This window comes from Panicum virgatum, chromosome 3N (assembly GCF_016808335.1).
Source record: "Panicum virgatum strain AP13 chromosome 3N, P.virgatum_v5, whole genome shotgun sequence".
NCBI lineage: Eukaryota > Viridiplantae > Streptophyta > Magnoliopsida > Poales > Poaceae > Panicum > Panicum virgatum.
Window position 1 is genome coordinate 50,439,840 of NC_053147.1, and position 15,083 is coordinate 50,454,922.

The 15,083-nt window shown below is 47.5% G+C and overlaps 1 protein-coding gene across 1 annotated transcript; it reads left to right on the forward strand.

The window, feature by feature from the left end:
- Positions 1 to 12,735: 12,735 nt before the first annotated feature.
- LOC120666117 lies at positions 12,736 to 15,000 on the forward strand. The gene is made up of 6 exons (XM_039945909.1): positions 12,736 to 12,886; positions 13,173 to 13,491; positions 13,585 to 13,797; positions 13,886 to 14,497; positions 14,570 to 14,644; positions 14,763 to 15,000. The coding sequence occupies exons 2-6, from the start codon at positions 13,191 to 13,193 to the stop codon at positions 14,837 to 14,839; spliced, it is 1,278 nt and encodes a 425-aa protein (XP_039801843.1). The 5' UTR covers positions 12,736 to 12,886; positions 13,173 to 13,190; the 3' UTR covers positions 14,840 to 15,000.
- Positions 15,001 to 15,083: the final 83 nt, after the last annotated feature.

A 15,083-nucleotide genomic window follows, 5' to 3' on the forward strand; every position in this document is an offset into this window, starting at 1 on the left:
AAAAGAATAGGAAAACCACCTAATGTTTGTTTTGGAAGTTCTGCTCACGGAATGACCTTGATACTTGGATATGTTGATTTTGGTAGAATGTTAGGCTTATGATAAAAAGATGACACCCAGCTGAATCTGTTAACTTGCTTGAACAATCAAGATTTTCGAATCTATTAAAACACTTCATGATTTAATACTGGAAAACATAGACCTAATCTATCTCTAGAATTTTTCCGAGATGCATATGTAACTAAAATCTTGCTGTTCTTTAATTTTCAGACATGTTAGAGTTAGTTAGCTATATACCATGTTTAATGCTTGTTTAATCAACATAATTCATCTTATATAATTAATATGCCTAGAAAAATTTATATTTATTTCTGGAGTGTTACTTTAGCTCTGTGATCATTCCTGCAAAGTTTGAGTCATAGTTACTGAGTTTTGTTTCAGTTATAAATCATGCTTAGAATATCATGGCTAGGTTTGATATTTTTGTTCTGAATAAAATAGACCAGATCTGATCATGTATTTTGGACATGTTCTTAGTCAGACTAGATTCTTACTAGGATAAAAAGTTCATCTGCAGTACTGATTATGTTGAACCTTGAATTAATATACTAGCCCATGTAGAGTTAAATGCATAATTAATTTTTCTTGTAGAAATAATGCTTTATAATTTTTCTGGAACATGTTTAGGTCATATCTAGGTTCTGGTAAAATTTTGAGATGTATAGCCCAGGTAAAACTTTCTGTGGAAATAATCATGATCAATAGCTTGATGATTTTGTTAATTTTATAACCCCTAATGCTTAAAGAAATAAAACCTGAAAATTTTACAGTACTGAGTAGATGATATGTAGATGCTTATGTAAATTTCATAGCATTAGAACCCATGTCAATCATTCCGTGCAAATTTGTGAAGTAATTAGAGTAATCTGTTTGCATGAATTTTTATGACTAAATGCTCTATGGTTAGATGCTGAAATTTACATAGTAAATACCAGATTATCTGAACTATTCTACATTAAATTTTCATCACTAGCTTATGAGTAGAATTGCTGTTATGAAATTGTGAAAACATGCCATGCTCTATTGCTAAAAATGAAAACCAACACACCTACTCATTCATGAAGAAACATAGTGATAAATACTACTCCATAAATGACTGCCCAGTAAAGAAATTCACAAAGATCATTATTAAGTTAATTTGTTGGGCTACAACTTCATCGTGAAGGAAAGAATCACTTATCATTTTGTAACCATGTTAATCTTGCATTGTATATAGAAACGGTAAATCTTGATGACGGATAATACGAGCTGGTTCCCGCGGACTCATGTGTTGCTCATGAGGTTAATTTGAATTGCACTAACTTAGCTCAAGACCTGGGTCAGTGCCCAAGAAGGCAAGCCCCGGTGCATAATCCCGTTATTTTCAGAGTTATTATTCATCTAACTATTCATAATGTGTTGTAATATTTTTTATTTGTGCTTTTAAGTTTTCTAGGCGTTGATCGAAAAACCTTAGATGCATGATCCCTAGGTACTATTTTTGATATCCAGATCTTTTTATCAACTAGTTGCCCTGCTAACTAGGAACGGTAGAAGTCGAGTGGTTTTCTGCCTCTCGCGAGCATATAAGAATTGACTGACTTTAAATTCCTGCTGAAATATAAGGACAACGGGTGGGGTTGTGTAGTTGTGATACCCCGCTGGTGTAGTCAAAATGGCTAAGGTCGCAGTGTGTGGCTCATTTCATTAAGCATTTGAAAGTACTAGCCACATACCGAGAAATATGGTAATCGTTAAGCTTAAGTAATTGATTGGACTAGCAAGTGAAACGATGTAGCACCCTCTTGGTAGAAGTAGGTTTTATTTTTATCCGGACGTACGGGTGTAGGGTGGTCGGACTCTGTAGTCGGGGAGGGTGTCCCGGATCCACGACCTGGAAAGAAAGGGGAACAGTAGCATGGGCGGGAGCGAAGTCGATCCCCATGCGTGTGGTTCTGGTTCCCCTGGCCAGGTTGAAATTCGATTCAGAATCATCCGCCTCTCACGGAATGAGATTGCTTAATATTTTCGGCCACATAGAGTAACAAGTGGAACAAATGTTGATAATACTACTGGATGATTAAATGGTTGCTCTATCATGTTTGAGTAGAGATAGTTGCAAACTTAGAATGGTTAATCCAACTAGAAAGTGGCTAAAATAAAATTTGAAAGTAAGGATCAACTGTTAGTGGCATTTTTGGCAAGACAAACCCCACAAACCAAAAAGCCTTGCATGTCTAGTTATCGGACTATGTTATATCCGGTGACGGATAAGTCTTGCTGAGTATTAGTATACTCAGCCTTGCTTGTGGCACTGTTTTCAGGTACTAACTTTGAAGATATGATTACGAGTCTGACTTGGCCTTGTACTCTGCCTCCGGGCTGGTCTATCGAGTGGGATGGTCCTTCAGCTGGTGCTGACCACCCTCCCGCTGAGTGACGTGTTTCGTATGGGCTTTATCGATGCGTCACATCCTTTCGCTAGTTGTCTTTTACTGCTTTCGCTGAAATAATGAGACTTGAATAATTTGAGTAGTTGAACACTGTAGTACTTTACTACTCTGAACTTGGTTTGTAATAAATTTATCTTCTGCTGCAATCACTCTGAGATGTATGAGATGTTCTGTGTTGTAATCTCTGGGCTCACCTTCGTGTGGGTGTTGTCTGTGTGATCTTGGAATAGCGTGGCTTTTATCGAGGCTTCACTCGAGGAACTACCGGTGCGTGCCGATTTGGGTCCGAGTTGATGGTAAGCCTGTTACAAAGATGCTTGTAGATGGAGGAGCAGCAGTGAACATAATGTCGTATGCCATGTTACGCAAGCTTGGGAGAAGTAATGAAGATCTGACTAAGACAGACATGATGCTCAAAGATTTCGAAGGGGTCGTATCTCCAGCGGTTGGAGCACTGTGTGTGGATTTGACCATCGGTAGTAAGACTCTACCTACTACTTTCTTTGTTATTAACGGGAAAGGGTCATACAGTTTGCTGTTAGGGAGAGATTGGATTTATGCCAATTGCTGCATACCATCCACCATGCATCAATGTCTTATACAGTGGATCGGTGATGTTGTTGAAGTCGTTGCTGCCGATTCATCATATAGTATTGCATCGGCAGAAGCCTGTGAAGAAAGCTATAAGAGTGTAAAATGTTTTTTGCCCAAGCATGGGAGACAGAATTCTTAAAGATTGCCGATTATGAGATATCATCAGATCAAAGAGTTGGATCTGTAGATGAGTCTTGAGTGGCATTGTAAAAGCTGATGATTTGAGCATCGGCTGAGTTTGAGCATCGGCTGAGTTTTGTATAGCGGACATGATATATGTCGCCTTTAGGGTAAAAAATATAAAAGAAAGCCAATGATGTTTTGATGACATTGGCTACTGATGGCCGATATAATTTTGTATCGACCTTAAGGCAATAAAATCCAAAAGGAAAAGGATGTATTGGTTGAAGGCAGAAGTTATGAATTAAACATTGTTTGCAACATATCAGTTGAAGTTTTTCCACCACGACAAGGACAAGTAGCAGTTTACAAAGATCCAAGAACATTCTGGATCACAGAGATTGCACATAGGCGAATATCATCAGCATCTTGAATCTCCTTGATGTCAGCCTCGGCAGAACCTAGTACTGCTTTGATGCTTTTATGGAGTTGGTAGGACTGGCGAGCTTGTTCTTGTATTTTTGCCTCAAGTTGCTGAAGAGCCGATGGAAGCTGGGATAGTCTGTTGTCCACATCGGCAATTTCTTGATTTACTTGCTCCAGTTCTTTGATGAGGCGCTCTCGCTTGATTTCCAAGTCTCTTTTGAACTGTTCCATGTCTGCTTTAGACTGAGTTAAGGAGACAATCTTCCCGCGAGTTATTTCCACAAGATTCTTCAGATCATCTCTCTGTTTGATCGCTTGCTCTTGGTGGAGCCGATCAGAAAGATGTTTCTAAGCTTTGAGGACTGAGATCTAATGGCTCTCAATGTAAGCAGCAGGATGCAGTGCTTCCTCAAGAGGTTCGAGAAGAATGCCCTTCAGAGACTTCAAGATGGTGCGAATCGGCTCAGCATCTCGAACCATTTGGCCAATATCTTAGTTCAACAACTACAGAATTTCCTGGAGTTTGGCCTTGGTTTCTTCAGATAGTGGAGCCGATTCTGCTGATGACATAGCTTCATCTTCTGCACTAATTGTCCCAAGTTGAAAAGAGAACAAACTGTTGTCTGGACTATCCTGTGCCTGATTAAGAAGAAGGGAATGTTAATTGAGTGTTGCCCTTCTGGATTTTTAGAAAGATGAAATGTCTTACTTGTATCAGAGGGACTTCATCAGCAACCAGTGCAGAAGAAGATGCAGGTAGCGATGCTGGAACATCAGAAACAGGGAGAGCATCTTGTGAGATGATTGGTGGTTCTTGTACGACCACTGATGTTTGCTGAATGATGAAATTGATGTCAAATGCAAGATCGGATCAAAAGGAAAAGATGGTTATGTTACCTGAACTGGCGAAACAGTTGTTCTGGCCCTTTTGGAGGGTAAGCGTTGGATCTGGTTCAAAATACAAAGTATCAGATAAATACTGGAAAAAGGTAAATAGACAAGTGAAATATCTGAACTATTGGAGATGTTTGGGGAACAATTTCTTGGACGTCCTCTTCATCTGTGTCTTCGGCAGCTGTTGTTTTGAGAGAAAAATCACACAAGATTTTCTCTATGTGGAAAATAAAGAAAATACAGTGTATATAAAAAATACACAACAAACAAAAGATAGGGAACACAAGCTTTATTCATATTTTTATAAAATACAAATACAGGTTCCCATACACGTGTGCGCTCCATGGTCTGCCGTTGGGCAGATCTGACTTGGGCGATGTGGTCTTCTGGATCCCGGGGCCTCGGAAAGTTCCCGGTTAATTATCTCCGCAAGTCTAGCTTGCTAGAGTACCTCCGATTAAGCTGTTGTGGTCGTCGTCTTCAGTGTTTGCTTTGCGTTCTCCATGCATGATGGTGGTGGTGGTGTAGAGGTGGACGTTGGTGTCATCCATGGCCTCATCGGTGTCCACGAGCCGGTGTAGCGCAGCTGGAGCATCAGCAGCGCCCGCCCGCGTCGTTCGGCCTTGTTGGTCTCGAACGGCGTTGTAGTCGTAGGAGTAGGATGTCGATGCTTGGAGAAGACTTGAAGCTGGACCAAGTCGATGTCGCAACAGCTAGCTTGATCGTGGTCGAGGTAGTCGCTATTGTCTTGTTGGAGAAGGGGGTGTCGAGTTGCAGAGGCGTAGCCGCGAGGAAGACTCCATGGAAGCCTTCAACTAGCTTAGCTGGCTAGCTTGTTTGGGCTCGTAACAGCAGTGCACGGCCGTGTGCATGGCTTCACATCTTGTACTCGGCGCATACATAGTGACACCCAGCACACACTTGCATGTTGACGTGGATCAGTTTAGCGCCTTCTGCCGGCCAGCATCATGGCGGTGGCGTCTCCTCGCCTCTGCGGCAGCTTGGAACAGCACGTCGTGGTCGTTGGCGTCTCCGTAGCCCTATGGCAGCCTCGCTGTTGCGCCGTCGGCGGTAGCATCCCCGTTGGCGTCTCTGTGCCTCTCCGGCAGCTTGCAACAGTAGTAGTGTAGTTGTCGTTGTTGCCTCTCCAACAGCCTCACAATTAGGCTGTCAGTGGTGGCGGCGAGGTGTGTCGGTGATGCATGGCAGCGAGTCGGATCGATGAGACGTCACGGTAGCTGCTTGTAGATGGACGAAGTGAAGGCAAGGCATCCGCATGCATATAAGTACAACTTGCTTCTCTGGTGGCGCACGTATACGTGCATGCCCCTGTAGCTAGCTAGCTTGCTAGCCATCAACAGCACACGTGCACTTGGCAAAGCACGTATGGATTTTACATGCAAGCAAATGCTCAGGCGCTGGCCGGCGAACAGACCTCCAGGTCGGCGCAGCTCGGCGCAGCTCTTTGACGTCGGTGTGACGGCGTCTTGCGGCAGTCTGTCTTCACAGCATCAGCGCCGGCTTGGATGCGCTGTGCCACCTCGGCGTGCTCGTGCCTCAACATCGGCGTCGGTGCGGCGCCGGACTTCAGCAACTTCATGGCGGCGCCGTTGTCGCCGGACCTCGACGTGCAGCGCGGGTCTCGTCGCCGGCGTGGTGCAGCGCCGTCGTCGTCGGCCGGCAGCCAGGCTCGATGGTGCAGCGGGATGTCGTCACGGCGCCGTCGTCGTCGGCAGGCAGCCAGGCTCTATGGTGCAGCGGGGTGTCGTCGCGGGCCGATGATGCCTCCATCCAGTCATCCACCATCAACGTGCATGCATACAGTACCACGGCGACATGGGTGGGCGACGGATCGACGAGCGCCAGTGGTCGTGTACATGCAATCTGTAGATGAAGATTAAGAGAAGAGAACTCAACCTGTTGCACCCCCAAAGACGAACAGGGGCGCCATGGCTTGGTTCTCCGCTCCTTCGACTTGTTCCTCTCGGCCTCTGTTCAACGCCGAGACTCTGGCTCCGCGACGAAGAAGGCCAAGATGGTGGCAAGGTCGCCGCCGGCGTGGTGCAGGCGAGCGGGCCTGATGAGGGAGCGGACGGAGGCGATGTCGAGGTCGTCGCCGGCGTGGTGCAGGCGAGTGAACTTGACGAGGAAGCAGACGGAGTCGCAGGCGAGGTCGTCGTCGTTGGCGCCGGCTCTCCTTGTCTCTCTCTGCTTTGCCACTCGGCCGATCGAAAAAACTGAACCTTTTGCACTGAGGCGTACAGGGCTTTATATAGACTGGGTTAGGGTAGCACTCTGTTGCTGGCTCTCCTCCTCGACGCCGCCGGGCTGTAGTTTTTGTTGAGAAAAACAAGGAAGGCTTATCCCCCAGCTCCCGCCGTGCAAGTCGCAACAACAAGGGCATCTGGTGCGTTTTTTTTATATTTTTCAAAATCGTTTTTTACAAAAATATATTTTCGGTTTCATAATTTACAGTTTTGTACCCCAACCGCCCTGCTGCGGGGCGGCCGGCCCCCTGCCGCCCTGCTGCCGGGCGGTAGGGACCTGAATGTAAATAAAATTTATTTTTATTCGCATTTTGGGCTTTGGGGGAGGCTGCCGCCCGGCAGCCGGGCAGCCGGTACCCGCCGCCCCGGTGGCGGGGCGGTAGGCCTACCCGCCGACCGGCAGGGGGGGTGGCAGGCCCCCCCTCTACGTAAAAGGCTGAGCTCCCCCCTCCTCCCTCATTTGCTTCCCACGACATCCAGAGAGGGGGAGGGAGAGAGGAGGGGTGAGGGAGGGAGTTGCAGCGGCGAAGTCCTGCCGGATTTTGGATACGTACCGCAAGTAATAAATATTTCTCTACTTTCTTATTCTAAATTTTTTGTATATTTAATTCTATAATTAGTGTATGCAGCAGTAATGGTATTTTAGCGATTCAGGTACTGTTTTTATTATAATTTATGTAGAATTAGGATTAGTTTTTAGAAAAACCATTTAGGTTTATTGATTAGTTGTTTAATTAGGATCGGTCATGATTTGGTGCCGATCAGGCGTCTCAGCGTTTATAAGCAAGTTTTGGTACGAGACGGTCTCGGTTTGGAAGGTGGTGTTTTTTTATTAAAATAGGTTTCTTAAGATAGGATCGTGCTTTGCCGTAATTGGCTAGGATTGTGTTAGCGTGGGGTATAAATATGAGCCCCCGGCTATTGTAAAGATTGATACACATCCAAACAAACAAACTTTACTACTTGCAATTTACTTTCTCATCGGCGACTTCGCCACCCCTTTTCTTTTCTGCGAGTTCTTTCAAGCTGATCAAGGACGCCTCACATTCGAGCAACTTAGTTTGCTGGTAAGTGTTCGTTTTACCGAGTAAATCTGAGCTTTAGCTTCCGGACGTATCGCTGTGGCTTCATTCAGATCTATTCAAATTTTACTGAATTTATCTAAGCTTTGATCTCGGGCGTATCGCTGTTTTCTCGTTTAGATATATTCACAATTTACCCAGCTTAGCGATCTGTCTAATCGGCTGTAAGCTTCTTGTTTATCATGATAAACCTTGTAAAGCTGATTAGATCGATTGTAAGCTTGCTTTGTCCAGATCCACACATTCGTGGGTTTGTACACTGTTACCTGGCATGTGTCGGCTCTAGATCTAGCCGTCTAGTTGCATATTGGTATCGGCAGCTCATTACCGATTCTCTGTAGATCGCCTTTATTACACGCTCTTCATACCCGATCTGTTGTCGCTTTCTGTATCGGCAGGGCTTTGTCGATACGCTGCGTAAGAGTGATTCGATAATCCAGCCGATACACTTTTGAATTTGACTATTTGCTGTTTCTTTGTCAATTTATAGGTTAAATTGACTGGCACGCCTTGATTTGAATCAAGTGCAGTCCGACCTTGGCGTACGGGGCGCTCGGGCTTGGTGTGTGATTGTTTCGCATCAACAGATACCAAATAGAGCCTTAGGCACCAGTTCTTTTACCCGGTGCCGATGATCGAGACTTTTAGTCTCGATTTCCGGGTATCGGTTATAGAACCGATGCCTATATCCCTTTTTGTAGTAGTGATTGTTAGGATTAGACTGACTCCAACAACACAACACAAAATGGGAGAGGCATTCGACGTTTTGCCTCGTATATAGTGTTTGCATCGCGCGATAAAAAAATCTTGTCTCCAACAGAGCAGATGCAAATCCAGCTGCCGCCGGCGCCGCCCCTTCCCTCTCCTGCAGCTAACACCGGCGTAGCCCTTCCCCTCCTCTTCCGCCGCTGCCCTTCCCTCCAATCCATCTGCTGCTGGCTCCAACCCCTCCCCTCCTCCCGTCGGTGGCCACGGCCGCGCATCCGAGCTCGCCGTGGAGCCCCTACCCTGGAGCTCGCGGCCGCCCGGCCCCCTGGAGCTCGCGGCTGCCGGCCCTGGAGCAGTGGCGTGGCGTGCGGTGGCCCGGAGGCGCGGACGGTGGCGGATAAGTGGCCCTCGCCGGCTGCGGTGGAGCTCTACTCCAGCTCGCGCCAGCCCTCCGCCCCTCCATCGCGGCGGCCATGGCGCGCATGCGGGCTCGGAGCCGCAGCGAGCTCCGCCTCGCCCCTTCTCCCCTTCCTGCTCCGCCCCGCCCCCTTCCTCTCCCTTTCCCCTTCCTGCTCTAGCCCGCCACTTCCTCCCCCACCGCGCTGCCCTCCTCCTGCGTCGCTCTGTCGGCGCCGGCGGCCGGCTCCGCGGTCCTCCTCCCTCGCGGTGGCGGCGGCGAAGAAGGCCTGCGCGGCCACTGCGAGCCACGGCGTGCACGGTGGCGGAGGCACGCGCGGCGCGGCGTCGGAGGCGGAGGGGCGGCCGCGGGCACGGTGTTCGGCGGCCGGCGTGAGGCTGCAGCTGCGGCGTTCGGCGGCGGTGGTGGCGCACGGCAGTAGCTGCGGCACTCGGAACGCCGCAGCCATCGCCCGCCGGCGACTGGAGCGAGCTCGGCCGCCGCTCTTGGCGCGCGGCGGAGGCCATGGCCTAGCTCGGCCTCAGATCTGCGAGGGGCGTCGGCGGAGGGAGGAGCGAGGAGGAAGGAGCTCCTACGCGCCGTCCCCTCCCCTCCTCCCGCCGGTGGCCGCGAGGACGAGGGGCATCGGCAGAGGGAGGAGCGAGGAGGAGGAGCTCCTACACGCCACCAGCCCGGGGAGGGGTGCCGAACCGTGGGGGGGGGGGTGGGCAGGCACCAGTGCGTGGGCTAGCACGAGGAGGGGAACTGGAGGCCTGGAGCTCGTCGTCGGCATGGGAGAGCAAGGGAGGGACGAGGGAGAAGGGGCGGCGGCGCTGGATCGTCGCCTCCTCCGCCGGCTGGCCGTGCCCCGCGCTGGCCTCGCGCCGCGCCGCCGCCATCGCCAAATGCATTCGAGGAGAGAGGGGATGTATTTTTGCATCCCCTCTCTCCTCCATTGGCAAAGTGCATCGCGCGGTGCCTCTTCTGTTGGAGGAGGTACCGAGCGTGCAAAGTGGCGAGCACGAGGCAAAAATGCTTTTGCCTCGCACTGTTGGGGTCCGTCTTAGCTTGAACTGAATTAATTTATGGAGTGTGAGCCTCAACATTGTTTGTGTTGTCATCGTTATTAGCATCATTGTCTGCCTGAGGAGTTTGATCTTGTGTACTTGTTTGAAATTCTTTAACAACATATCTATCAAGAGCACCCTCTGAGTCTGAGCAAACTGTTCAAGTCTTATTTTCCTCTTGCACTTTTCATTACAGCATTTATATTTTCTACTTCTAGAAGACATGACAAATTGATAGACCCCCTATTTCATGAATTACAAACAGAATAAATCTAAATTAGAAACAGCCTAAACTCTCTGATCGGATCATCTGATCAGTATTCAGTAGGAAAAATTGACAACACAAAGTGCAGACGTACAGTTTAGTATTGTAGATAAATAGAATTAAATCATCAATCATATTGATGTGTACTGCTACAAGCCAATCATGGAGCAAACTGCAAACTCGCCCACGTATACCTGGTAACCTGCACTAGCTAGCGTCCGGCGTGGCGGCGTCCCTGCAAACCTGAGACCTGCTTTGGTGCTCCCTGGCTCCCTGCGATATTGCAGTGAGCCGGCGGCCGGCACTCAACGGCGGCGCCTCGGCCTGCTCCGCTGCTTGGCAAGTCAACGACGGTGTGCTTCAAGACGGCATATTCGCGTATATTTTTGGCGTATCGGCTAGCCAGGCGGCGTATGGAGCTAGCATCAGTTCGACTTCACAATTCAGATTCATCAGGAAGGAAATCAATAGGCAGCTAGCAGCTCCAATCAGTTTTGGGCCATTTGGGCCTGTAGTGGACCTTATATTTGGGGGTCCCAAAATTTTGGGGGCCTGGTGCGGTCGGCCTAGTTGCGCTGGGCCTTATACGGCGTATTCTACTTAGGATAGGGTCTCCAGTAGCAATTAAAATTTAGATCTTTTGTGTAGGATCACTCCTGCTCTTTCGTAACTACTACCTTTTATGGTAATAAATTATTTTACAAAAATTAAATGATTAGACAGACCTTACATGTGTATGAAAGATAGCTTTATGGAAAATGAAACCGGCGGCAAGGTGCATAGGTAGCCGCGGCAGCGCTGGGACGGGTGAGACCGGCGGCGCACGGCCTGGAAGCACGGCAAGCTGATTTTTTTAAAAAAATTATCTGGACTGGTTCCTAGGGAAACTTTTCCTAGAGTCTTCCATCAAAACCGTAGACCAATCCTTATTTTTGTTTTCGCAGGATTTTTTTATTATTTTCCTAGGGTTTTGGCTCTAAGGAGGTACGTTCCACTAGTGTTGATCCAGAAGCACTACTACAGAATTGGCTTGTTGTCCTGGTTCCCAACCTCTGGATTATTAGTCCTGGTTCCCACATCAGGGTTTGTGCAAGTTATAGTATTTTTACCACTCAATATACACAGCACATATGGCTTCAAATGAGATGTTTTTCTCTTAAACTAACTCATTAATGACCCTTTAATCTTGGTATGCTGTACAACCCGAGACTAAATGTTCAAAACTTTTAGTCCTAGTTTGAACCACCAACCAGAACTAAAAAGCGACTTTAATTTTAGTCCCCATTGGTGCCTCTAACAGGACTAAAACTTCCTGCTGCCCCTAGTCGTTGGACCAGGGACTAAAGCTTTCATTAGTCCCGGATCCAACAACAGCGAGGACTAATGTAAAAAATTAAAGACCATTTCTGTACTATTGGAGAGGTTCACTTAACGCTTTGCACCAAAATCATATGGAGCGAATTATGAACTTATATATCAGAAGTGTATCACACGAGCAGCAAAGAACATCACAACTTATATTGACGCGGCGGCAGCCGGGGAGTCGATCTTCCCTCCTCGCCGCCAGAAGAGCAGCTCGTGCACCACCGCGTTCGCCGCGTGCATCGTCTCCCTGGTCGACGCGAAGCCGTCCTTCTCCCTGCACGTCTTGTGGGCAACCTTGCAAACGTTCCAGAACTGCTGCCGCACCAGCCGGGGCACCATGCCGCCATCCCTAACCACCAGCCTCAGCCATGGTTTTTTTTCTCGGCGATAAATTTCCGATAAAACCGAAATTCACGTTTTTCGGTTGGGCCCGGTTTTTTTTTACCGGTCAAAATTTTTGTTTGTTTTGAATATGGCCCGGCCCAAAACCAAAAGCAGGCCGCTCCCCGCTTTGCTCCTGCGGTCCTTCCTGCCAAGCGCCCAAGCCCCCCCCCCCAACCCTAGCGAAGAGCCGAAGACTGCGAAGTGGCGGCGCAGAAGCGAACCAGCGATTCCCTCGACTGCGCCGGACCGGCGGCCGCCCGGCGCCCGCTCGAGTTCCCTCGCCGGCCTCGCCTAGCTCCAGCCTCCAGGAGCTCTGGTCCCTCGCCCTCACCGGCCTCCAGGAGAAATCGAGCTCCTGCCTCCTGGGCCACTGCCGGCACCGCGCCACCAGGCCATTTGGCGCTGGAGGGAGGCGCCGCCGCTGGCGGGAGTCCGGGACCCGATTCCCCAACGCCGCACCGGCGCTGCGCCTTCCCCGACGCATCTCGGAGTTCAGCAGTGCTTGCCGATTGTAGCAAGGTAAGCTGAGCCTTCCCCGACGCATCTCGGAGTTCAGCAGTGCCTTCCCCGGCGCTGGAGAAGGTGAGCCTCTTAAATTTCAGCAGTGCTTGCCGATTGTAGCAAGGTAAGCTGAGCCTTTTCAATTTCAGCATCTCGGAGTGGTGATGGCAATGGATGGGGGAAGGGAAGATGATGCGCCTGCGCATCCCACGCGAGGCATCGCTGGTGCATCCTCCAGTGGTGCCGCCGGCGCATCATACAGTGATGCCATTCCTAGGGGAACAACGGACAATAACGGTGGAGTGGAGGTGACTGCAAAAGATGGTAAATCAGCAAACTAGTTGCTTATTAGACTGTCATTGTGAAATGTTGGTTATTTATCTTGTTTTGAAGTGCTGATTTGAGTAGCTCCCTTAGTAGTATTGTGAGATTTATATTTTAGAGTTTAGATTGGCAAGTGTGTAGCATAAATTTAATTGGCAAGTGTTGATCTGTACTATTGAACAATTCTTGATCTGTACTATTGAACAAGTTCAATCCGTGGTATACAATGATTTAATTGTCAAGTGTGCTGCATAAATTAATGTTGAGTTTATATGTGTTCCTGCAGGGAGAGTGGTGAAGTTAAATGGACCAATTGAGGTCACATGGAGCCATGGCGAGCCTTACCCCAAACCTAATGGGGCTGGATTTCTGTGCTACTATTGTTTTAAAAGCTGTCTCCCCAATCTATTCTGTACTTCGTTTAGCTGATCAGCAACAGAAGTTCTATTCTCTATCTGCATTCGTTCCAAAAATGATGGAATCTATGGCAGAAATACGTGGCAATTTAAGTGATAATACCATCCAAAAAAATCTACAGAATAGGGTGTTGGAAAAAGTCCAAGGAAGACTTGATTATCTTGTCAATGATACACTTATGCTTGCAGGTGAGGGCTTAATTGATAAATTGTTCAATTCATGTTATTGTTTCATGCATCACTAATTATTAAGATTGCTGATTTTATTTTATTTTTTGTTAGCTGCCGCACTTGATCCTAAAGCACTGTACACTTCCAAGCTTGCAAGGAAACCAAACTGCAGACATGCTGTCACATTGGCCATCAAGAAGCTTGCAGGCTCATCTTCAAAGGCTTCTGCTGCAATCGATCAATTTACTTTCTTCTCAAAACAGGGAGGGTTATTTGGAGGAGCGGAGGCTCGAAAATCGGCTATTAATGGCCGGTGTAGTGCAGGTAATTGCATGTTTAATTTTTTTAATGTGCATTATTTTGTTGCTTTCTTATGTTTGAATTCTTATTTCATTTACCATCATTTTCCTAGCTGATTGGTGGGATCAATATGGTGGAGACTGTAGTGAACTACAAGCGGTTGCAAGGCGTATTGTCTCACAATGCATGTCCTCTAGTGGGTGTGAGCGAAATTGGAGCACATTTGCCTTGGTGCACACCAAATTGAGGAACCGGTTAAGTTACGATAAGCTTCACAAGTTGGTTTTTGTACATTATAATTTGAAGTTGCGTATCCAACATTTCGTAACTGACATGCAAAACCTTCAAGAAATGCAAACCAACAAGGAGCATGAAAGAGATTCTGATCCTTGTAGCATCCTAATAGATGTGACTATGTATGATGAAAGGAACCCGATCATGGATTGGTTGTGCACCTCTAGGAGTGAGTCTGCGCCGACTCTAGATGAACGTGATGACCAGATGCCCGAATCCCCTAATCCTAGCAGACTTGTTATAGATGAGTTAGGGATGAGTGATGAAGAGGTGGCTGCATTTAAAAAGAAGATTGGTGGGAAACGGGGTAAGAAAAGGAAGGAAGAATTTGAAGATATTTTCTCTGATTATGAATCAGAATCAGGTCAGCAAGGTAGCCCTGTTTATGCTGAGTCAGGGGAGAGTAGTTCTGATGACAGTGAAGGCAATGGTAAGTTTAATTTTTTATGGGATTCTGCATATTATATACTGTAGCTTTGCTGAAATATTAATCTTTTTAAAGGTGATAGTGATGCTGTTCATGCTTCTGGTGATGCAAATGAACTTGGAGAGGGAGGCTCGACAACTCAGGAAGGAGGTAATGTTCCTTGTACTAGTACTTGAACAACTTGCTATGGAAAATCTTGGTCCACTATTGATCAACTTGCTATGGAAAATTTTGGTCCACTATTGATTAATTTGTATTCTCTTATCAGCTGGTAAGGATAAGGGAATCCCTCTCCGTCCGAGCTCAAAAAGGTTGAAGAAACGTTCTGTCAAGACCTTGTACTGAAGCCTGAAAGTCAGATTCGAGGGTCCATGCAAAATGAATTGCTATTTGCCTGGGTTTGAACTTGTCTTTTCATGTGCTTCTAATATTTAGGACCATGGACTATTCTATGTACTAACTGTTGGTACTTGGAATTGGAACTATGGATCGAGACTGTAATATTTGGGATTGAGCATCTTCGTGTGCAATATTTGAAACTCCATGTTGAACAGACTATCTGTTGCTTCGTGATAGCCATATTTCTCAT